Here is a 23,557-nt window from a genome sequence, read left to right on the forward strand (position 1 = left end):
ATTCATGGCACCATTTTCTTTGCGGTGAAGTAAGACATAGAGTTACGTGATGAAATGTATTGTCCGAACACGTTGTGATGAAGAACTCACAGATGATGCATTATCATGGTGTAACACCCTCCAACAGAAGACAGTTCTGGACGCAGGTTTTTATGTCTTCAGATTGAAAAGGAGAAACATATATATATATATATATATTTCAACAAGTTGGTCATGGGAACGCTGGGAACCTGTTAGGTTAAATGCACTCCATCTCACACTCTCTCTAAACTCAATTTTCATCCAGTCCTTTGGCCACCTGTCAATTGTTAATGAAACACTGCATAAATCAATGGTTCCCAGAGATGGGGGTGCGGGCCATTCCCAGGAGACTTGGAGCTATGGCGGGGGGAATCGGCAAGGCACGTTCTTTTTCCCGTCGATCTTTTTAGTATCGAGTGGAGACATTGCACAAGACTCAGGACTCAAACTGAGTCTGTTGTCTTATATTATATAAGTTATTATAACAATAGTGAGTAATATAAACATCAGTAAATAGCCCCTGGTGCACAAAATCCCTGCTGTCTTGTACTGGTATTACACCTAGAACTGATGTGTTTGAGGATGTGTTTTTCATAGATAATACAAAGCCTTTGTGTTTTGACATGCAGTGCATTCAATTAGAAATGCATGTCAGATAAGGACCCTGTATCTCCAAAGGTCGACCCCCTGATAAAGGAGTACAGCTTATTTGACAGCAGAACACCAGAGGAAGACATTTAGCCTATCAGTACCTCATTTACATCACCATTCATCTGCCTCCTTCTATCTCTGGATGAAGGGCAGTGGGTGGAAAATAAAAGACGTCTTGTTCAATCTGTCTGTCGTCTGCAAAAGTAAAACAGCCAGCGTGAGCCCGGTTTAAATTAATTCCGAGTCGGCACCTTCAGCCTTTTTAAACATCTGAGAGTCAAAATCAACAGGAAATGTTAGCTATCAGTGGACCGGGCTGTCAGGAGGTGACAGGCTGCTGTTTGAAGAATTACACAGAAGTGACACAGAGGGAGGAAAACATTGAAAATGGAATATAGAATATATGTGGGAGACGGAAGTGGATATGATGTTTTACATCCAAGAAAGAAAAAAAATCAGCTAGTTCTGTGACTTTGCTTATTTGACTTTTTCAAAATACTTTTCTAACTTTTGGCAAAGATGAACATTGAAAAGTAGTTTAAATTTTGACTGTTTAAATGGCAGCACCTAAAGTTATTCAGCTATTACTAAAAATTGTGCTTAATAATAATAATTACTGTTCAAAGAATGAGGTCAGAAACAGACAGACCTGCTACGTTAGGGGCCAGAGTTAAGTGGCCACGAACAAATCTACATTGGTGTTAATTTCACCAACTTCAGACAAGTATAATTAAAGAATCTTCTTTTCTAAGACAAAAACTAAAGAAACTTGAAATAGGAAGTTTTGTGGTGATAAATGACAATGACAAAATGTACTGATTCTGTAGTCAACTACAAGACGACACGAGACAAAAGAATGTGGCAGGGACAACATATACAGTATATACTGCATATATGTGTGTGTGTGTGTATATACTGCATGTACTTAAACTTAACTTAAACTTGTCTTTATTTATCATTTGTGACATAGCACAGCACAGCACACCATGCACAATGAAATTTAACCTCTGCATTTAACCCATCACCAAGTGAACAGTGGGCAGCCATGGTCGGCGCCCGGGGAGCAGTGCTTGAGGACGATGCCATGCTCAGTGCATCTCAGTGGCAACCTGGCAAAAATGTACTGATTCTGTAGTCAACTACAAGACGACACGAGACAAAAGAATGTGGCAGGGACAACATATACAGTATATACTGCATATATGTGTGTGTGTGTGTGTATACTGCATGTATGTATATATACATACATATACATACATTAATATATAGAAATATATGTACATATATAAATACATACTGTATTTACTGTCTTGTTTTACACTACTATACAATTAATAACTATAAATTATTATATGTCCCAACATATAATAAATGATCAAATTTTAAATTTAAATTATTATCCCTATTGTCACCCTAATAGCTATGCATCCCATAGGGTACCCTCCCCTCCCCTCTGTTCACTGCACTAACCCAAGGAACCACAGATAAAGGCAAAAGATTTACTTTTTTCCCTCCTCCTGTTAGATTGTTGCTGCTGCTTCGTTTATCGTCTGACTCAGACTGGAATTAGTCCCTCTTCCACAATTACACTAGAAGAATGCTAATTAAGACTTTACGTTTGTCAGTGACGGGGGAAAAAGTGGGCAGCCGTGCGTCTCAAACAGGTGCGAACATCGGTAGCGTCATCCGGGCCGTCACGGTGGCACTGACAAGGCCATAATTACAGGTTATAAGGAGAAGGTTCTGGTCTGATCTGGCCACTCCAGCTGCTGGGCTGATTGAACACGGAACGCTGAGGTGGAGGAGTGGACATGAATCACCAGGGAGGACGGAGAGGAAACAAGACGAGGTGTGAGCTTGAATCCAAATATGGCCATTTATCAGAGGCTCCTGACTCTGTGGCAGGTAGGGCTCATCCAGACGTACACTGCTGTACACTGGGACTGATAGCTGCACACAAATCAGAGAAGGGAACGGAACGTGTGGGCTGGGACACATGGAGTGATGGCCTTTAAGACACTCCCTCCAAACGTCAAATTATTGATCCCAGGTACTGAAGTTGCCTGGATCAGAGCAGACTGAAGCTGGGAAGTCTACCAGACCTTTATCACATGATCCAGTTGTCAATACAACTCATTTGTTCAATCACCTCATGTGTTTTACTGGGTTTTTTTTTCTTTAAAAATATATCTCAGCCCACAGAGATGTGCCACCGAGGGCGATGACAGAGAACAAACTACGCAGACACTGTGCAGATTCATCCTCGGTGACAGACTACAAGGCTCTGCTCTTGTTTTTTTCTTCCGAGTGCCTGTTACGCAAATGTTGGGTGGCTTGGTGTGTTCTTGCGTAAATGCTCCTCTTGCAACTTGTGCCACTAATATTTAGGAAATATTTAGGAAAACCCAATCTAACAAAGTATTAGTGACAGTACTCTATATCGACAATTATCCAAATGAAAATTATCTTAATTCTATCAGTTTTTGTATCTGGTTTGTACCCAGTGCTATGGTAACCCATAGATTAAACCCAAACCCTGGTTTTATCTCCAGACTAAATAGAAAAGACGCCGTGAACAACAGACGACAAAAAGCATTAGTTAACTGTTAAAACTGGACATTAAAAGTTCACTTCTAAAGCCAGCAGCTCCACCAGACTCACTGTATGATGAAACTGCAGACGTACTCCAGAAAAGGAGTACAGTTTTCACTTTCACACCTACAGTATTTTAACTGTCCACCAACGCTGCTGTCCTTCACCTGACGCAAAGCTTTTAATTCTCAAACACACCAGCCAGCGCTGTCATAAGTGCCACTCACGGACCTGGTTGTGACGCTGGGTTTAAGAAGCTAACGCTGTCTAAAGAGTAGTACGCCTCAACACTGAGTCACTGTCGTACTCTTAAAGCTGAGCTGACGCCAGACACTGGGACGCCTTATTATTATTATTATTATTATTATTATTATTATTATTATGTGTGTGAGAATGCACAGCCTGGACTCACACACAGTCTCTGACGGTGACTCATAGCTTTGACCTGAGTTGTGGTAACGTTAGTGGGCAGCACCGCCGCCGCCAGGGAACTATTAAGTAAATGCGTCAGTTTACAGTATATATTTTTAGAGGTTTCCGCGTCAAAAATTCACATATGTACACAAATGACTCATGAATCAGCTTTCTTACAGTACACTTTTCAAGCTAGCACTTCCTACTCCACGTGGTTATTGTGACTCAGGGGAGACAAGGCACTCAGACTATTCATTTCTATTTTAATGATACACTACTTATTTGTTTAATTTCTACAGCTTTTGCTCCTGGGGTGACAGTGAAGACACAAATGAGAGGTGACGAGCACTCATTAGCTTCACTTAATAAACAAAAGCTATTAACAAGACAACGTGACAAGAACTGGTCAAGAACTGGACACACCTCTGTAACAGACTGCAGTTGAAATGTTTCATAAGAATGTTCCTGGGAAAAAAAGCACCAGCATTATATGAAATCAACAACTGCAAACTCAAACAACAGAAAATGTGGGACTAGGGAGAAAAATAATTACTTTTAATTAAGCGCCACTGTAGGCGTCTTCAGTTAGAGTTCATTAGTATTAGTTTATGCCACTCTAGAGGAAATGGCTCCAACAACGGCTTGGGCTGTTGCTATTTTAATCGCAACTATTCTTTATGAAGGACTAGTGTCCACAGGCCGCCACTGACACCAGCTAAAGCCGTGCACCCATGATGATGCTCCTACAAAGCGACGTGATGTCTGCACAGAGCCAGAGGGATCAGCATGTAGGAGGAGCTGCAGGAAGCCAGGAAAGTGTCTAGAATAATACCCTGTCGGTCGAGTTAATTCTCTTTCATACCGTTGGTGGCTACAAACTCCCACCTCAATCTGGAGGAGGTTGGAGATAAGCCTGATAAGCGCAGTCTCCAGGGCAGTCTAATTTATCCATAGGCCACAGGCTCCCAGACCACTGACCCTCCAACATTTCTTTCTGAGCTGGATTTTCCCACTTTTATTCTCCAAGTGAGGTTGTGGTAACAATTTGCAGCAGATTAAGAAAAATGTCCTTGGGTTTTGCTTAATTTTCTTTGAAAAACTCACAAACAAACCAAAAGTGTCACCACAAAGTAGGGACGTTGCAATTATGGATTTCCTTGGTACCATTATTGTTAGATCATTTACACAGCTTGAAAAGGGAGACAAATGAGACTAGGATTCAATTGGAAATGGATAAAAGCTAAATATAAAGCATTCCTCAAAATGTCTAAAGGGCGGTTCAAAAAACAAGAGGAAAGAAAATCAAAATGAGTCGCAGGGTAGCTTAAAAAGATAAATATAAACAATATTAAGATAACAAAACAGATCATAGATTCATGAGACTGATGCAATTATCTTCATTCTTGAAACACCAGATATTTTTTAAATTTAATTTCCCTAGTTTACTTTTTATATTTTTATATTATCGCCTGAATCTGACAAGATTTACAACGTGATCCCATGCCTTTCTTTCAATGAAGTTTTGGATTAGTCCTTTTTAATTTAAAATAATAATAATAATAATATTTTTTTGTGAGACAGTTTTCAGCAGACATCTGTTTCCAGTGAAAATAATAAAGAAAGACAGGAGGAACACAGCTGGTGAACACTGTGGAACATTAGGCGACTGAAGAGTCACACGGTCGCCTCAGGAGTAAGAACAGAGGGAGAAATGCTAGGATTACAGATAGAAACGCTGCAGTACACGTATTATTTTTATAATTTAATCAGCACTGTTTTCTTTTGACTTAAATTACTGCCAACTATTTGCTCAGTAACACTCTATCTACAAAATCCTTTATTTAAATCCGACAGTGTATTAAGCAGCGTTATTGTTAGCATGAGCCTCGGCGACACAGATGCCTGTTTTTTCCATTAATTATTTATTCTCCTTTTTAATGAGAGTTAAATGAGATGACGTTAGCGGGTAATCACCATGGCACCGTTAACTCATCAACAGGAAAAACATGTTTCCTCCACTTCTCCGTTTTTTTTTTCCTTTCTCCATCTTTAGATTTTCAATCATCAAATTCCTTTAGCTCTGAATTTGGATTTGTTTTTCCTTTATTTTGCCAATCTCCTCCTTTTTTTTACCAGAATGTATTCTGAACTCCTGCTGCCTCACAGCTCCCTTGTCCAACACCCTCGGTCCACACAAGTCAACCATGCACTCTGACCTCTGACCTCATCTCCACACCGTAAAACTTCAGAAATCCATCTAAGGACATCTTACCTGCTCCTTCTCGGTGTAAAACTCTACTTATTAAACTCTCTACAGTTCCTTGTTAATCAAAGGTTGGGAAAGGGGTTTTCAACCCATGGCTCCTGAGCCACATGTGGCTCTTCAGCCCGTTGTAATTAGCTCCCTGTGAGATTTAGTTTCAGGTTTGTGACATGACCAAATCAGGTCAGTCTCTGACCTGATTTGACCTTAGTCAGTCTACTAAGAATTCCTGTAATGGGTGTTCAACAGTATAGACGCATAGCTGTCATGGTTACACTGAGTGGCTGTTAATTTTTTTTGAAGGATGCAGACTCCTGCCCCCTGCTGGTAAGAAGCTAAAAAAAACCCACATCCTTCCAATTTGGCTCATGTCTACGTATACTACATGACCTCTGACACCTCTTCATCCACTTCAGCTGTCACTTGAGGATTAAGGTGATATTTTTGCAAAGAAAAAAAGAAAAAATAATAAGCAAACAATAAATCATAACAATGAAGCACAGCTCTGATCTGTGTCACGCTCATTAAACTGCGGTTGCATCTCACCGACGGTGAAACACTTCTGTTGGCAGTTCAAAGTGTGGCTGAGGAAATGTCAATCACGTGGTGCCAACATTAGTCTGTGCTCCCTGCTGGATATTAATGAGCCGACACCTCAACACACCCATGGCGACCCTGCTGCTGCTGCTGCTGCTGCTGCTGACATGTGGATACACCAAATAAGAGCCACAGCAGGAAAGTCACGGAAAAAAAGTGTAGGGTGACCATACATTCTGTGATCTAATTTATATCAGGAGCACAGTCTTGGCTACATCTGATTCCCCAGTCGACTGATGGCTGCAGGTCTGCACCACCATGCTGTCCACTCAGACATTTATCACGGCGTCCACCATACAGGAGCCCCTCATTTTTAAAGCAGGAGTGGCAGCATTTTATGTGCAAGTGGGTGTGTGTGTGTGGAGGATGAAGGTAGACTAAAGGGGTGAAGGTGTGTGTGTGTGTGTGTGTGTTTGGGGAGAGCAGGGTTGGGCTGGAGAGACGTAATTACACAGAGACAGCTTCTCCCTGTCTCTATGGAAACCTGTTGACATACTGTCTGGTCTGGAAGGCTTTTAATGACTTATCACGACCGCCACAACAAAACAGCAGAGAAGCATCGAGTGTCCAAAAGTGAAGGACATGAAACTCCAGGGAGAAGTTTGGACTGTAAATGGATCATGTCTCACTTGAGCTTTTTGAGTTGTTTCATCCCCACCGGAAAGTCACAGAACTTATATCACAAGGCAAACATCCAATAACTACAAGAGTCAAATGTTTTGTTTGGCCTCATTCACAAGTTTCATTATGATTTAACCCAGATTGAAACTTTAAGTTTGATTTTTGAGCCTTGGTGCTGCTGAAAAAAGCTAAAATCAGGTGATGATCTGAGTCACTCACTGTGAGTGTTTACTGAAGGACGTCTATACCAGGCTAACGTGTTAATGCTATTTATTGATGTCAGCTGCTGAGAAAAGCTAAAATCAGCTGATGATCTGAGTCACTCACTGTGAGGGTTTACTGAAGGACGTCTATACCAGGTTAACGTGTTAATGCTATTTATTGATGTCAGCCACCAAATATGACATGACCCACTTTTGGGCAACAAGCAATTGTTTTAACAACGATAATTCCAATAACCCCCAATCATGTTAGTAATGACTTCATATTAAAAGCACATCAGCTCTGATTCCAGCTCTGTGAATTAACATGAGTTCATCCGTCACTGAACTGCAGATTAGCATTTCTATCTACTACTCTTCTTAAAAAATATTATAATATTGAAACAAGTTATTGTATTACACAAGAAATACACTACGTAACGTTGCTGTGATGCAAAACACTGCCACCTTCTACTGCCACCTCATGGCCATTAATGGTAATTGCACTACATCTTAACTACGAAGACAGAATACATTGAGGTTGTATACGGGTTTTTTGGGTTTGATTTAAAGGTCAGATAATGAATGGGTACAAATCAGTATGAGAAGGGAAAGGCTGTGAGGCTGTTGTTTCATGGATTTGTTCATTACAAGACACTAAAAGAATATATTCTTTTTTGATAGTAAATTTGAAAACTTGAAAATTATTTTGATTCAACCATTGTTTTTTGTACTTTACAACAAAATATTGTTAGAGTTATATATGGATGTCCAATATAACATGGAAGTCCAGTTGAATTGATTTAATTGATTTGCAAATTGATTTTAATTGATTAATAAAACAATTGGTCTGTTACTCTCTGTTCAGTGTTCAGTCTCTGAAGGTGATGTCGGAGTCAGTTGCTGATGATGTCAGAGTGTTGAGGTCAGTTTTTTGGTCTTCTGTTCTTTTAAGGTGTTTTTCCTAATATGGTTTTATAATGAGAAGAATAAATACAGCAGCTCTGGCTGTCAGTTCGTGCTGTAACTCAGTCTCTCTGTGTTCAGCTCCTCCTCAGAGCTTCTGGGACTAAATTAGCTGTGGTGAAGGAAAAAAAACAAACAGCTGTCCAACACCTGCTGCACTTTTTGAAAAATTTAACACATGTCAGTAAAAATTTCAGGGTGGAACTGAAAGAGTTACAGATAGAGATAGATTTTTTTAAAGTTTCTGTGCGTTGTGGATGATGGTGTGAAGAAAATACTTGAATGACATTTTTTATTTTGAAAGAAACACAACCTAAGGCAAAAAACATGGCGATAAATGTTTCACACTTTAACATGCCGAGAGCAGGAATTCATTTTCATGATTTGATGAAGTCAGTGATAAAAACAACAACACTACGATGTCATGTGGTTCTTTACAGTTCTCCAGAAGGGTGGAAAAATGAGAATACTTTACAGAAAAGTCCTCCATCATGTAGGAGAACTTCTCTAACCTGGGGCCCAATAGTCCAGAAACACCTCCACGGTCCAGTATCCCTGGATCACTTCCAGGAGCCCGACTTGCCCTTGACACTGCGGGAGGTCTTGGATGATTTGGAGAACCTCTGGTGGTCACTGACTCGGTTTCGCAGCACGTAGATGTCGTACTTCTGCCTCTTGAGCTTCTCGGCCAGCTCAAACTTCTCGGCGTGGAGCTGGTGGAGCCACTGCCAGAGGTCCTGGGCCTTCTCCGCCAGCTTCTCCTGGTTGAGGTGGTCGATGTTGAGGGGCTTCCTGCGCTCCAACAAGGCCTTCTTCTTCTCCTCCCTCGCTGTCAGCTTCTTGCCCTTCTTCTGGTCCACTTTCTGCAGGTAGCCACCAAAAGACTTGTTGGTGAATATCTTCTTCTTCTTGGCTTCCTCCTCACGCAGTTTGGCCGCCTCCTCCTCGCGTCTGGCCTTCTCCTCGGCTACCCGTGCCTGACGCTCTCGATCCTGCTCTGTGCGGATGCGCTGCTGTTCCGCCCTGTCAGCGCGGCGACGCTCAATGCGGTTCCTGAGCGCCACCAGCTCCTCCTCCTCTTTCTGACGGTTAGAGAAGTGAAACTCGATCAGCGACTGGAGGTCGTTGAAATCCTTCTCTAGTCTCTTGCGATGAAGGTCGTCGAAATCCACCTTCTCACCATCAGGGAGCTTTGGAGGAGCAATGTTTGGCATGTATGTTGTCTTAGGTCGCGGTCTGGACTCTTCATGCTCCTCTTCTTTCTTCTCACCTTCATCATCATCATTGTTCTCCTCCTCCTCCTCCTCTTCTGCTTCTACTTCTTCCTCCTCCTCCTCCTCTTCTTCTTCTTCCTCTACTTCTTCCTCCTCCTCCTCCTCTTCTGCTTCTACTTCTTCCTCCTCATCCTCCTCCTGCTCGTATTCCTCCACAATATCTTCTGTGTCTGACATGATGGCACCTCAGAACCGGATGATGCCTCGTGGTGCTGTGGTGAGTTGATGTGGAGTCTGGGGCTTTTTAAAGGGTTTGTCTGGACCATGTGACCAGAGGCTGACCAGAGTCTCCAGAGCATGAGGGTCAGCAGCAGGGCTGATTGTTAGACAGATGGAACGGTCTATTTTCTCCTTCAGCAAGTCTTGTCTGTCACACACACACACACACCCACTTATCCCTCAGAGACCCCCCCTCTGTCGGTGCTCTGACCCTGCAGGGCTCCTCTTTCCTTTGTAAGGACAAGACGCAGGAACTATTTCGGACTCACAACAGATGGAAGCACACACTTGTGTTTTACAATTCCTCAAAGCAACATGAAACCGGAAAAAAAATATCCATATGATTAAAGGCCTGTGACTGTGGTGACAACCAGCAGGACAGAAGACGGACAACAGTGACTCTGTGTGATCCAACCATGGAATACATCAGGGGTGTCAACGCCTGCAATTTTTTTTTTTTTTTTTTAAATGTGAGGGTGATTTATGTAAGACACAAATCCATACCGAATATTGAGGAGTCAGTACTTTAGAGCCTGCGGCCTTTAAGAGGTTCCATCACCAGAGTCCACTGTGAACTCTGGATGTTTGGTCAGAGCCAGTGAGGAAGCTAATGTCAGGAAGTTACAGCTGCCACATCTTCAAAATGCAGCTAATACTCATGGTATTCTAGGATACTGTTAGCCCTGGGCTGGATAATAATAATTCATATAATAAAAGTATAATCTAGACAAGTACAAAACTACCAAGAAATGATACAAATGACAAATAGAACCGCTGCTATTAAAGTCATATATATATATATATATATATACACACACAATCATTCCACTGTCCTTTCACGCATCTTGCCTCTAATGCAGTCAGTACCAATATTATTTTCACACTTTGTGAAAAAAGGTTTTGTCTCATGAAGCAACTCAAGCTTAAAACAACATGAACACTCAGTGTGTGCTTATAGAGATAACAGTGTCTTAGCAAGAATGCATACAACTTATTTGAGCTTTTCTCTGTCTGGACAATATGAAAAGTCTTATTGTCACTACTTTGAGAGCCAGAAGTCAATACAAGAGTCAAGACCTTCAACAAAAACCCAGACACCGGGGCCTACGCTCCAGCCTCCTCTTCATTGTGGAATGTAATGAAAACATTCTTGCTATGGGAGGCGTCTGCTTTCAGCATTGAGAGGATTAGGGCATAATTGCTCCCATGGTACAATATTTAAATAGCGATGCAAGATTTTGTGTTCCCATGTCTTAGAGTCATCAGTGGAAAAAGGACAAACGCTGTTTTAAAAGCAGGAGATAAGTGACAAGGAAGAACAGGTGGCTGTGGGAATCCTAATGAAATGACTCAGACTGTACTGCGGGTACATTAATGGTTGCAAACACTATTGTCCCTGAGGGTGCAGGGTGTATTTTAGTCTTATTATAACTCCCCTGGGTTTCTCAAATCTAATTGTGGCCTTAAAGGACCACAAACCTGGTCTGGGAGCCAGAGAATGTACTCACTTCTGTCTGCACCCGGACTGGACTGAAATCTTCAGAGACACGCCTGTTCACAACATGAGGGCGGCAGGTGCTGGCTCCAGTATAACCAAGGCTGCCAGAGACAACTGTGTGGACCGGCGAGGCTAGGAAAAAAACACAGAGAGACTTTAAATAACCACTGACTCCATGGACAAAGAGAGAAAAGAAGAAAAGTCATTCACCTTAGACTCCTGCAAAAAACAGAAAAACTGGTATTCAATACAAAAAGAGTTTATGGAAAGTATGTATGTATTTTTCGGGGATCATGAAGGGTTTTTTGTAGACATTAGGAGTTTAAACAATTTGGAGGCTTTCTGAATTTCTCTCTTTAGAAAACACTCATGAAAACCAGATGGTAATCCGCTCAACGGTTAAAAACGCACATACATAGCAGCACAGTGACCTCGTGTGGCAGATATGGTGCAGTACAGCTGAAATAATGAATTATTTATGTTGTGTTCTTTACTCAACTATTGCCTAAACTTAAAATATGAATATGTAAATGTCACTTGTAATCTTTGTTTTTCTTTTAACTTTCCCCAATATACTTTCAATATAGCCTCTTAAAATAAGAAGATAATTAGCATTCTTTGACACCAAACAAAACAATTTAATTCACCTGAGAATGTGGTAAACATTTCTGAAAAAAAAAATATATGAAAAAACGCTTTTTCTGAACTATTCCAAAATACACCGCTAGTTTTGAATAGCTTACGCTGCAGCTATCTAAGGGTAATTTTTAAAGTATTGCTGACAAACTTTCTATTTTGCAACATTAGAGCAACATTTTGGTTTTGGTTAGTTGACGACATTTCATTTCAATTTCAGGCGAACAGTGTGGTTTATATTCTACGTTAATTTAAATTAAAGCGCCTTTTAATTCTACCACTTACTCGACTTCTAGGGGGACAGCTAAAAATACATAAGAAAGAAAAAACAGTAGCAACAACAATTATAAAAAATAAATTATTTCTTACTAAATCACAGAGTCACGGCGTTGCCTTTAAGACGTCGTACTGAGATGGTAGTTGGAAGTTGTTTGTTTTGTGGAACGGGCGGCAGGTGCCTTCACTTGTTATAACGATAACTGAATAATTTTAAATAGTATGTTTCTAATTGCGCCTTTTTTAGTGGCTTCAAACTGTATCTTCCACATATTGACAGGGTGGGACAACTTCTGTTTTGGTCGACGCTTTTTCCCTCCTCTTTACTGCGACGAACCGTCACGTTTCCGCCATGCTGTTTCGTACATTCAGGCTGTTCCGGACACTAAGGCTGTTCCGGACACTCAGGCTGCCGGTTACATTCAGGCTGTTCCGGACACTCAGGCTGCCGGACTCCGCCCCTCTGCCGTCAATATAAGTCAAACTGGTTGACCCCGCCTCCCTGTACTGAGATACCATTATGAAACCTTAGTGGATCACAACACAGACAACCGCAATTCTGCACTTGGTAATGACTTAAAGCAGATTTTTATTTATTTATTTAAAACATATTATCGAAAACATCATATTGAATCCTGTCGCTCTGTGTGTTGCGGAGGCTCTGCTCCGGGTGCGTTTGTGTTGTTTTTGTTATGATGGCGATGACATGTTCAGGTACACAATGTACCGCATGTATGTACTGTACATGTAGAGTACATGTAGAGTACATGTACTCATGTTTATCCCAGTTTATTGTTTGTGTAAATTAATTTTCTGCTTTTCGCATTTAATTTTGTTTGCATATTTCTGCGTGCATTTGTATGTTCTATGTTTCTTTGTTAAGAACTTTCTTGTCACTTTAAGTCTACATTATCACCTTAGAGTGAAACATGTTGCTGTGAGCACAGACACCAGAGCTAACGTTAGCTAACAGCGATCTAGCTACGTTTTAGTAGCCGTCCACTATTTCTGGCCTTTGTTTTTGTCATCTGTAGTTAATGTTTGGTTATATTTTGCTAACCCAACCAGCTGTGCAGGAATTCTCTTTGTTTAAAGGTTATTTTTGTGTAACATTTAGATACCCTGATCATAAGGCTTGGCTGCACTTTTAGCTTATTTTAGCTTATTTTTAAAATCTTAGTAAGCATTGTCAAATTATTTGCTGTTGTCTAGGTTTAGTTTTTATTTAGCTAACTCTTATTTGTTCTGTTTTATTGTCTAATGTTATGGTTTTGGAATTTGTTACCAATTGTAGTTTTTTTTGTTGTTTGTGCAGATACACTCTCAGCCATGCTTCGTGTCACCACAGCCATTTTCCTCTCCACCTGTAGGAGGATGAGGCTGCTACTCTCCGTCCCTGCCTCCACACTGGCTCCCCCCAACAAGAACTCTGAGAACCAGCTCACTGTTAGCTCCCTGTGCAACCTGTCTGTGGACATTCATAAGATACGCAGGTTTAAGGCCTGGGTTCTGTCTGAAGGTTCTGCTTACGTGCGTGAAACAGCCGATCTCCTGAGGGACATGGGCGCAGACCATGAGGTCATCGCCCGCATCCTGGAAACTCACCCGGAGGCCTTCCTGTGCCACCCCGAGGACGTGGCTGCCCAGAGAGACCTCTGGTTGTCAGTGTGTAGCTGCAAGCATGAACTGGTCAGCATCGTGGAGAAGTTTCCTGCTTCCTTCTTCACCCTGATCCACCAGAGGAATCAGAGAGACAACATCCTCTTCCTTCAAAGCCTTCAGCTCAACAAGGGACTCATCAGGAAGATGATGACGAGCACTCCACAGATCTTCAGTCGACCGGTGGAAAGCAACCAGGAGGTCATTACAACACTCAAGGAGGTATACCTTGAGCTCGGTGGGAACAATGTTGATGTGCATTTTTGGCTGCAAGTGCTGCTCAGCCAGAACCCGTGCATCCTCCTGCAGCCGGCCCAGGTCTGGAGGGACATTGTAGGTTTTCTAAAGGAGCAGGGCTTCACCACCGAGGAGCTCCTCAGCCTGGTCTCCAGCCACAGAGCCCTGGTAGCAGAGCTGCAGCCTGAATCAATGTGGCTGATGCTGGCGTTCATAGAGAGCGCTCTGGACTGCTCCAAAGTTGAACTCAAGCACATTGTGATTCGCTGCCCAGACATTTTGTTCTACTCCTTGCCCACCATGATGGGGCGCTTCCAGGCTTTGATGGACTTTGGCATCAGCACGAAGCAGGTGAAGGAATCTCCAAACGTCCTGGAGCTCAGCACACCGGTGGTTCTGTATCGCATTCACAAGTTAGCCTCCTACGGGTACGACGTACGATCAAGCAGCTTGGACTATATTCTGGGAACCAACACGGACTGGGCCAAACTGAACCTCTGAAACTAGAGGTCGCTCTTTACACATGAAGCCTCAAGGAAAGTCATTGAAGACTAATTGTTAATAACTCAAAGGTATTTTGCACACAAGTTGTTCACTGTTGGTTTGTGAATTGTATGAAGGGCTCAGAAGTTAAAAACTTCATCTTCCTGCAAAATGAAAAATCACATATTGTCACACACCAACTGTGTTACTGCCAAAACTATCTAAACACCACAACCAAAGGCTGCAAATTGTAACGAAGATTTTCCACTCAAGGCTAAGGTTGTAGAATTTACTTCCAATAAATGACAGAATCTTTTTATATGGTTAAATATGGTGCTGATTCCATCACCAGTTGGCAGTTTGTTGTATTAAAGACAAAAAAAATAACCCAACAAGCTGAACTTAAAACTGATTAACTGTTATTTTTCTTAGGAAGTTCCTTTTTGGCAGGCAATAAATAAACAATATGTTTGTTGTAGCCACTTGTCAAAAGAAAAACGATTGCATTTAGTGGACACAAACAGTGACAAGCTGGACCACACCAAAGGGACTTTGTGCATTTTTGATAAAACCATAAAAACAAAAACTTTTGTACTTCCAGGAAAGTTGCACTTGTAGTAATCTGGCGATTTTATGCAATGAGTCAAAACAGTACAGAATCCGATCATTTCTGTGAGTTCTGGCACTTGTACACATCTGGCAATTTTATGCAATGAGTCAAAACAGTGCAGAATCCGATCATTTCTGTGAGTTCTGTGTTGGTCCTCTGCTGACTGATAATTAAGAAAAAGTTAAACAAAAAAAACTTTTGAAGCCTGAATTAACGTTTTTTTTCCTATTGCCAAACATTGTGTTTATATGGTACCATCTTGTAATTGTTTTCCTAAGAATATACATTTTGTATGTAAACATTTTGTTAAACACTGGATCTAGAATGTACCACTCAACATATACAATTTTATAAATCCTTTCGGCCAATGTCAAAATCTGTGAACATAATGGACGAGATGATTGGACAAATGGATAACCAATACCAATGCTGTGTATCACACCGAGCCATCCTCATACCTCATACTGTAGGTGTAAGTATTTTACTTTTAAGTTCCTGATTTCAGTTTTATTAATTTGTTTGAAGGTGTAAAAACGTCTCTGAGGATGGTGTTTGTATCCGAGTGCCAGCAATAACAGGCAGGGCCAATTTTCTTCTGTTTATTTAACCCAGTTTTATTAAAACAAGCACAATGAGAATGAACAGGAAGCAGATGAAGCAGTTCTCTCCCCCTGTGGTACAGTCTATTAAGTTATTACACATGTGGGGACACCATGAAGTGAAAAGGACGCTTTATTCTTTGTTACCCTTTTTTTTTCCCCTTCCTTAAAGACCATCTCCGGTCACCGCTACAGAGGTGAGGAACAGAAAGAGGCAGCTATCACAAACTCAGTACAGGTCTGTCCATAGATACAGTTAGGAATGGGAGAATGTTTGGGAGGTGACGACAGACGACCGTTACCAGAAATGAGACATTTGTCACCTCTGTGTCAGACGTTAAAAATGCTTTACATTTGTATTCAATATGATTCGTCATATCAAAAATATATATTCATGGGTCAGTGGAGGGGAGGTGGAGGAGCAGCGGGTCTACACAAAGACAAAAATCACACATACAATAATTAAATATGTACAAGTTTGTATGTGAGCAGAAATGAGCAAATCCATTGGTTATGTACAGGAGGGTCATGACCTCACAGACCAGCTGAGTGCTGCAGTCCATATTTAAAAATCACAAAGTCAAACTCTGACTCCTGGATGGCTTCACCCAACACTGGTTTGCTCCACCTGCAGGTGGGATCATGCAACTTTGACGCAAAAAAAACAAAAACAAACATCAGTCTGAGCTTCTGAACTCAGTTGAGTTTACGTCATGTTTCTGCGGAGGGAAAAAAGAGGGATTAAAAAAAAAAGTATATATATAAATATAAAGGATGTAGTTATAGTTACATCTGCCGTTTTATCTTTTATTATAATATAGATTATATTTTCCAAACCAACCTTCAGTTAGTGCTTTGTCTCTGGATTTTGGATCCTTTTCCATTCCCAGAGTCATTGATGTGTCGTTTGTTGAGGGAGGTGTGATGATCAGAAGCTGATAGGACAACAGTAAAGTCCAGATTATTTATCATTATTATCTTCAACTACTACTCACTGTAATGCTAATTATTAAACTCTACAAACACACTAAACACTTACTGAAACATCTCAACAACCAAGTCCTTACCTTTTTGAATGACAGGGGCAGCAATCCGCTGCGTGCCTTGGGGGTAACACATCATACCAGTACTGCTACTGCTACTGGTACCGGCGTAACCTGGAATGAGAGGATGAAGGATAAGTCCTCCGACTAAAGACCAGTATTTAAGAGCTAAAATAACAGAAACCTCTGGAGAACTGATGATCTAACTGAGAAAATAAAGACTTTTTCGAGTACCCACCCTGCTGATGTGCAACGGTGCTGCTTTGTGGCGCCTCCTGCAGGTACATCATGGCGCCGCTCTGCCAATTTGCTTGGGACTGCCCAGGCATCTGATAACCTGAAAAACGATACGTGGAAATGTTTACTCTCTTATACGTAAGGGTTTAGTGCCTGCGGGTCAAATGCTGTGTCATGTGACTCACTGGTCGTAGCTGTGGCGTCACGCTTGGCCTCGCCGTGGTACGCCATCACATCCGAGGACGTTTCAGTTGTGTCAGTGCCATTACCGTTTCCACCAGTGTTGGAGGGAACTGAGGCCAAAAGACCTGAAAAAGACACAAAGGGTTAACAGTCAGTAGTCAAGTCTATATTTTGTGTGAATTACCTGCCACCACACATTTGAAGTATTTACGGATGATTAATAATAATTATGTAATTAATTTACATTCATATCATCAATAATTATATTTATTTTTATTTCAGAACACCCAAGGCAACCTTACAGTGTAATGAACAATTAAAGACAGTATGAAAAACAGCAATATCTAAGCTGAATACATTAACAGTTGGTATTTAACATCTGTTTAGGCATCAACTGAACAGAGGAAGAATGAAAGTGAAAATAAAACGAATTATCGTCGTGGCACACAGTAACATTTGTCCTTTAACTCATCATCTTAGTGAGCAGAGGGCAACTCAAGCTGAGCTCCTGAGGAGCAGTGTGTGGTTATGGTGCCATGCTCAGTGCACCTTGTGACTGATAGATTAGAGCCTGCAACCTTCTGGACATACGTTCACCTGCTTAACCACCAGTGTCCCAGAGCACATGCACGACCCTGTCTTTAGAGACGTCCCACCGACTGAGCTAGCTGGGATGCTATGCAATATATTATGACTGTATAGATTATAAATGACCCTCTTTAGAATGGAGGAGGACTGTTCAAGGCAAAGAGGCAGAAGGTGAGGACAAAAGTGTTTGGCCAGAAGTGGCTCAAGCTGCAACTCCATCGTCTACCTCCGTAACACCACTAGGTGTCACTGATCACTACAGGCTGTTGTGTTGCACTCACCCAGGCCTCTGTAACAGGAAAGCTGCTGGTAGATCTGTTTCATCCTCTCGATGTTCAGGCGAGAAGCCTCTGCGTGTTGAACCATGGGTTTGGGATAATGGAGTCCAATCACACACTTTGCGGCTTTCTGAACATTATCTGGAGCGTTCCATGGATCGTAGATGTACTTGGCCGGAAAACCTCGCAGAATAGGCAGGTAACGTCTGAATGGAGACATTAGCACATTGTTTGTTTTGTTTTTTGACAAGGACACACTTTTAGCTAATATAACTTTTCAAAAAAAAAAAATAGAAAAATGGACCACCACCAAATTTCACCAATTTTTTCAGTACTATTCTTTGTTTTTAATCAGTATTTTTGATATTTTTTCCAGATTGATTTCCATAACTTCTACATTTTTCTGATTACATTTTGTTTAATATTCTGGAACATATTTACATATATTTTATTTTGTAGCAATATATTTGTAGTATTTGAGCTAACCTTTAGGTATTTCATAATAATATTTTAGAGAAGTTATTTTTTAATTACATTTACAAGTTTCTGCACTTCCAGTGATGTTTAGGACTAAAAGACGTCTGTGCTTTTCAGTTTTAGGTAATAACAGTAAAAAGAGTCCGGTGTTGAATCAGCAGCACTCACCGAATGTAGTCTCCATTGGGGTCCGTGCGTCGGCCGAAGCCCACAGGGCAGTAGCAGTGGAAGAACTGCTGAAAGAAAGAGCTGCAGGAGAGCCACATCCAGCTGCCGGCGTTCACGCTCCAGTCAGCGTCCAGCAACAGCTCCTCAAACACCTGAACCACGTGACAAAGAAAAAAAGACTTGTTAGGATTTGTTTGCTTGTTTCTTTCCTGCTCGACGGTGCTGATGGTACAGTACCTTCATGCCCTCCTCCCAGCTGATCCAAAGGTCTCCTCTGGTCAGGAAACAGGCCACAGCGTGCCGGGCCAAGTGGTGGATCCAACCTTCCTGCCTCAGCTGGGTCATGATGGCGTCGATCCACGGGAAACCGGTCCGACCCTCTGCCCACTTAGCCAAGGCTTCAGGGTTACGGTCCCAGGGGATCTGAACACAGATGGGGTTGCTGTCCATCTTATCGAAGCAGGGGTTGTTGGTGGCGGCTGTGTAGAAGAACTCACGCCACAACAGCTGACCGTAGAGGGAGAGAGGAGGGGAGCTGTTCTTCTTCACCTGAAGAACGAGGTGGAGAAAAATGAAAAATCTGACACAAAATCTCAGGTTTCCTCTCCTCACGTCTGTTTCAAGTCCTACCTTTCTGTAGAGATCGGTGAGTTTGAAGTAAAACAGGCGACAGGACAGGCAGCCAAACCTCAGGTACGGACTGAGACCCGTGGGACTGGCCAGCAGAGAGTTGGCATTCATTCTGGGACGCTCAAAGTTAGCGACCCACGCCTGACAAATTGAACAAAAACAGCAAATGCAGATGTGAAGATGAAGCTACAAAAACCTTTTATTCCACTGAGACATGAATTTTATTTATTTTGCTATGTCCATCGACTACTAATACTACTGATATTTATGTCACTGTTGTGAACACAGAAAGGACAGGAAAGTTCTTCTGACAGTGACCAACCTTTCTCTCCAAATGCCTCTCCAGTCTGGTCAGGGCTTCACTCTCTCCTCCAGGCCACACAGCTGAAGACAGACCCTCGGTGTCAAAACCTGCCGGAGGATGTCAAAATAATAAGACAAAACTCAGCAGTGTTTTTAACGTCACACGTGACTGTAGTGCGAGTCCTAAATGACTCCACGATCACTCACCGAGCTCCTCCAGGGAAGGAACTCCAAACTTGTCATCGTGGTCATCGGACAATGGAGTCGTGCATTTTTCCATGACCTCCGCCGTGATGGACTCTGTCGGCATCTCCACCGCCTCCATACGACTGATGAGGGTCTGGAAGCGCTTGTATGTGAGTGGAGACTGACCCCCATTTAACTCTATGATCCTGAAACACAGAGTCTGAATTTAGTATCAAAAACAGAAAATAAGCACATTCATATCTAGAGATGAACAGATGGGAACTCACTTGGCCAAGTCATAGAGGGTGTGGGAGGTGCGAACTATCACCTCCACTCCAGCCTCAGAGGCCAACTTTTTAATGGCAGCATCTCGCTCCTTGCCAAAAGGTTCAGAGTCGTACTCATAAGACAGACGAGTTATATTCCACTCCTGAGAATAATAGAAAAAAAAAATTAGAAACATCTCAAACATATCAAAAAAAGGATTCGAATAGTGATCCTAGATTAAGACCCCACCTTGAAAAGTCTGGGAAAAACATCAGTGGGTTGGCCACGGATCACGAAGAGGCGAGAGTTGAGCTTACGGAGGCTGGAGTCCAAGTCTTCAAGACTCTGCAGTAGGAACCTGGAACCCAATGAAATGACATTGTTAGCACTAGTGCAGTGGGAACTGGTGTGTAATTAACATTTGAACATTTCATATATGATGAGATTATGTTTTGCCCAAACTGTGTAATATACTTATAGTACAAACACAGGCACGCAAGTAATTTTACTTTCATGTTAAAATACAACAGACATAATTTATCATGTTTAAAAAAATTAAATTTTTACAAATACAATACGTACAATATGTGCACAGAGTTGAAAGAGGACATTCAAAGCAGTGGTAACACCTGTCTCTACTGAAAATCAACCTATGAATAAAACAATGCAACTCAACCAGAGGGTTTAGTCCAAACACTGGCTACCTGTTTTTCATTATGTCCTAATCAGCACTGACTCAGAGCTTCAAATAAGTTAAATAAGTAAATAGCACTAGCTGCTACAAAGTGGCTCAAATGTGAGCTTTGTTTGGTGGTCGGAGAATGTCTCATCACCAGAGAGAGCCGGGGTCCTTGCAGGCAGAAGTAGGTCAATCAGACAAGGAGAACAGGAGGAGGACCACTGACACGCTGACCTATTTGCGTCATGCACATGTGTAGTGGACGTTACTGTGGCTGTTTGATCTGCAGCTACATTATCACTTCCTTGATCTGAGGAGGGAAGCCTTACAGTGTGTGCTATTCACATCAGAGCAACCAAAGGCACTTATTACAGTTTTACGACTCAAAATTAATTAATTCATTAGACTTTTTAAGAATGAAAGCAAAGGCACTTTTATTACAGACACAGTTTTACAACTTAAAATTAATAAATTCATTAGACTTTTTAAGAATGAAAGATTTAACATGTAAAAATACCCACTGGGAAATACAATGATAAAATGTTCAATTCTTCTGTTTAGTTTTCTACCTCTTTTCTGTAGCCTTACAGATACAGACACACACACACTCCACATCATGTCATGTGACAAGATTTAGCAGCGCAACATTTCACTGAACCTCCTCTTGAAGACTGAAACACTCTATATTCTCAGACTTCCTTCGGCCTCGTTTCTGCACCCTTTACGTACGTAAACAATAACGTCACGTTCTAAACATCGCTCTTCACATAGCCTCATACGTGCCTCATGTCTGGCAATGTTCTTACGCAATACATCCAAAGGGGGCATTGCTGAGTTCAGGGTTCTTTAACATCAGTTTCTCAGACAGTAACAAACACTAGATTACAGAGAGGGTGGTGATAATATTGTCACTCAGAAAGAAGGCCAGTAGTACTGCTCTGTTTCATGCCTTCTGATAAGCATTAGCAAGCCCTCCAAAACTGTACCAGATTAAGCACATAATGCTGCGGACGGACGAGAGGCTACATACTTGTATTTAGTCATGTGCATAAAGTAGGCATTAGAAGTTCAGAAGAAGGATCTGGGCTGGCTCGGTCTCTGGAAAAAAAATTCCACCTCTATATACCAGAGGCTTCTACACTTCGAACTGACTGCTGGGAAATCCTGGTATTTACCTTCTACATGACTGAATAGAAACTCCTATTGGTAAAATAAATCTAGTGTCCACACACTGAGGGACTGAGTCAACGTCTAAACTTCTATACAATGTTCTAACAAGGATGCCAGATTCTCAGACAAATAAAAATAATTTATTTAATACATTGTTTTGTTTTTTTGTTTAGGTGGCTTTGGACTGGGTTACATTGAATAGATTTAATTTTCAGTGACACTGATTATGTTCTTAATATTAAATGTATATATTTACTGACAACCCTTTGGAATCTAACATTTGTATCCAAACACATTTCTCAGAACATTTCTCACACATTTCTCACAAATCACCAGTCAGTTCACTGTGAGTAAAGTCAAACACCTGCCACAAATCAGAAACCACACAGAATCTGGTGTCTACTTCAAGAGATATCAGGTTCCCAAACAAAAGGCTGAACAAAAGGACACATGGAAAACTTTGAAAACACCACTGGTAAACACCTACACTTATGTAATATAAGCAATAATGTTCTTTCATAATGTTTCTGCTTCATAAAGATTATTCAAATGTCTGGTGGATACATGAAGACGGTTTAAAGAAGAAGAAATCAATACATTTGGACTTATCTACAAGTAGTTAGTCTATATCAGCGTTGGCTGAAGTTATATAACGGAGGATAATTTGCACGGATGCTCAGTAAGACCTGCTGCTGCGTTTCTCTCCTACTGGGGAAATGAGACATCCTACGTAAACTGACGCAGAAACAAACAGAGCGACACCAACTGTGATTTCCATCATTCAGTGTGTGCATGACAGAAGGGCTGTGGTCGTCCTGCAGACTGTGGTTATTTAACTGGCTGTGGGATTCACCCTGACTGGGTCATGGACGAAGCTGTTTGTTTAGACTTGGAAAACTTCCCATGTAACACTGAAGGTTGTCAGTGACTGCCAGCTGGATTTGTGCGACACAGGTTTGGTATGCAGCACTTACATGGCGGGAAGGACACTGACGTCGTCTCTCAAGGCTCATGGGTGGCTTTGCACACCTTCACCGCTTTAACGTCATGTTCCCGTCACAGCTCACACACTCCCACTTGCCCACACTCTCGACAGTGTGGATTTTAGGATATGTGATGACGTTCGATTTGTACCCTCAGAAAAAATGTCTAAGTGTAACATTACTTACGCCAGTGCTGCTGGTGAAGTCTAATCTAACTCGCAAAAACGTGGAGCATGTCCAGCTTCTAATGACGGAAAAGGTCATGGCTTCTGTTTCATACACTGCTGCATCTAACACTGCAATCACAGAGTATTGCTCGGCAGTAGTGGAGGTTTTTTCTTTCTTTGTTGGTCATTAAAACTATTTAAACTCATTGTATGCCTTCTTTGTTTTTAACCTTCATTTCAACAGTAAATGATGCACTATGTTTGGTTAGTTTACACCTGCTTACACTGTAGTTGTAAAAAATCCAAATGTGCTTGTTAGTAATTGATGTTTGCTTCCAAGTTCTTTTTCTTGTCACTGTACTTCATCCATCCATCCATTTTC

At 41.5% G+C, this 23,557-nt stretch overlaps 3 protein-coding genes across 17 annotated transcripts in view; 1 reads left to right on the forward strand and 2 right to left on the reverse strand.

Moving 5' to 3' along the window:
* The window catches only part of LOC103382556 (troponin T, cardiac muscle isoforms), a 57,264-nt gene extending 44,626 nt beyond the window's left edge, over nucleotides 1-12,638 (reverse strand). For 9 of the 13 annotated variants that reach the window (XR_012583924.1, XR_012583923.1, XR_012583922.1 and 6 more), the window contains exons 1-2: nucleotides 12,322-12,638; nucleotides 11,327-11,448 (exon numbers count right to left, since the gene is read on the reverse strand). Coding sequence is in view for 4 of the 13 variants with exons in the window: in XM_074559988.1 (XP_074416089.1) it covers nucleotides 8,886-9,776 (891 nt within the window). In the remaining 9 variants the exon portion in view is untranslated. The other 4 variants (XM_074559988.1, XM_074559987.1, XM_074559986.1 and 1 more) reach the window with 4 other exon arrangements.
* A 15-nt stretch (nucleotides 12,639-12,653) lies between these two features.
* On the forward strand, nucleotides 12,654-15,144 carry LOC103382560 (transcription termination factor 2, mitochondrial-like). 3 transcript variants are annotated; one of them, XM_008315392.3, is made up of 2 exons: nucleotides 12,654-12,796; nucleotides 13,544-15,144. In XM_008315392.3, the coding sequence occupies exon 2, from the start codon at nucleotides 13,558-13,560 to the stop codon at nucleotides 14,623-14,625; it is 1,068 nt and encodes a 355-aa protein (XP_008313614.1). In that variant the 5' UTR covers nucleotides 12,654-12,796; nucleotides 13,544-13,557; the 3' UTR covers nucleotides 14,626-15,144. The 3 variants fall into 3 exon arrangements, with proteins under 3 accessions (XP_008313614.1, XP_024913600.1, XP_008313615.1); XM_025057832.1 differs by having other exon boundaries at nucleotides 12,678-12,796; nucleotides 13,599-15,144; XM_008315393.3 differs by having other exon boundaries at nucleotides 12,770-12,898.
* Nucleotides 15,145-15,815: 671 nt separating this feature from the next.
* The window catches only part of LOC103382562 (cryptochrome-1-like), a 9,414-nt gene continuing 1,672 nt past the window's right edge, over nucleotides 15,816-23,557 (reverse strand). Inside the window, exons 2-14 of the mRNA XM_008315395.3 lie at nucleotides 20,426-20,534; nucleotides 20,197-20,339; nucleotides 19,931-20,115; nucleotides 19,743-19,831; nucleotides 19,421-19,561; nucleotides 19,028-19,339; nucleotides 18,791-18,942; nucleotides 18,149-18,351; nucleotides 17,282-17,404; nucleotides 17,098-17,196; nucleotides 16,884-16,973; nucleotides 16,658-16,751; nucleotides 15,816-16,535 (exon numbers count right to left, since the gene is read on the reverse strand). Of these exons, the coding sequence (XP_008313617.1) occupies nucleotides 16,660-16,751; nucleotides 16,884-16,973; nucleotides 17,098-17,196; nucleotides 17,282-17,404; nucleotides 18,149-18,351; nucleotides 18,791-18,942; nucleotides 19,028-19,339; nucleotides 19,421-19,561; nucleotides 19,743-19,831; nucleotides 19,931-20,115; nucleotides 20,197-20,339; nucleotides 20,426-20,534 (1,738 nt within the window). The 3' untranslated portion in view covers nucleotides 15,816-16,535; nucleotides 16,658-16,659. The remainder of the gene's footprint in view (nucleotides 16,536-16,657; nucleotides 16,752-16,883; nucleotides 16,974-17,097; nucleotides 17,197-17,281; nucleotides 17,405-18,148; nucleotides 18,352-18,790; nucleotides 18,943-19,027; nucleotides 19,340-19,420; nucleotides 19,562-19,742; nucleotides 19,832-19,930; nucleotides 20,116-20,196; nucleotides 20,340-20,425; nucleotides 20,535-23,557) is intronic.

The sequence above is a fragment of the Cynoglossus semilaevis genome, chromosome 8 (assembly GCF_000523025.1).
Source record: "Cynoglossus semilaevis isolate Cse_v1.0 chromosome 8, Cse_v1.0, whole genome shotgun sequence".
NCBI classification, from domain to species: Eukaryota; Metazoa; Chordata; class Actinopteri; order Pleuronectiformes; family Cynoglossidae; genus Cynoglossus; species Cynoglossus semilaevis.

Coding starts and splice junctions, on each gene's coding strand:
- LOC103382560 (XM_008315392.3), top strand. CDS start 13,558: ATGCTTCGTGTCACCACAGCCATTTTCCTCTCCACCTGTAGGAGGATG.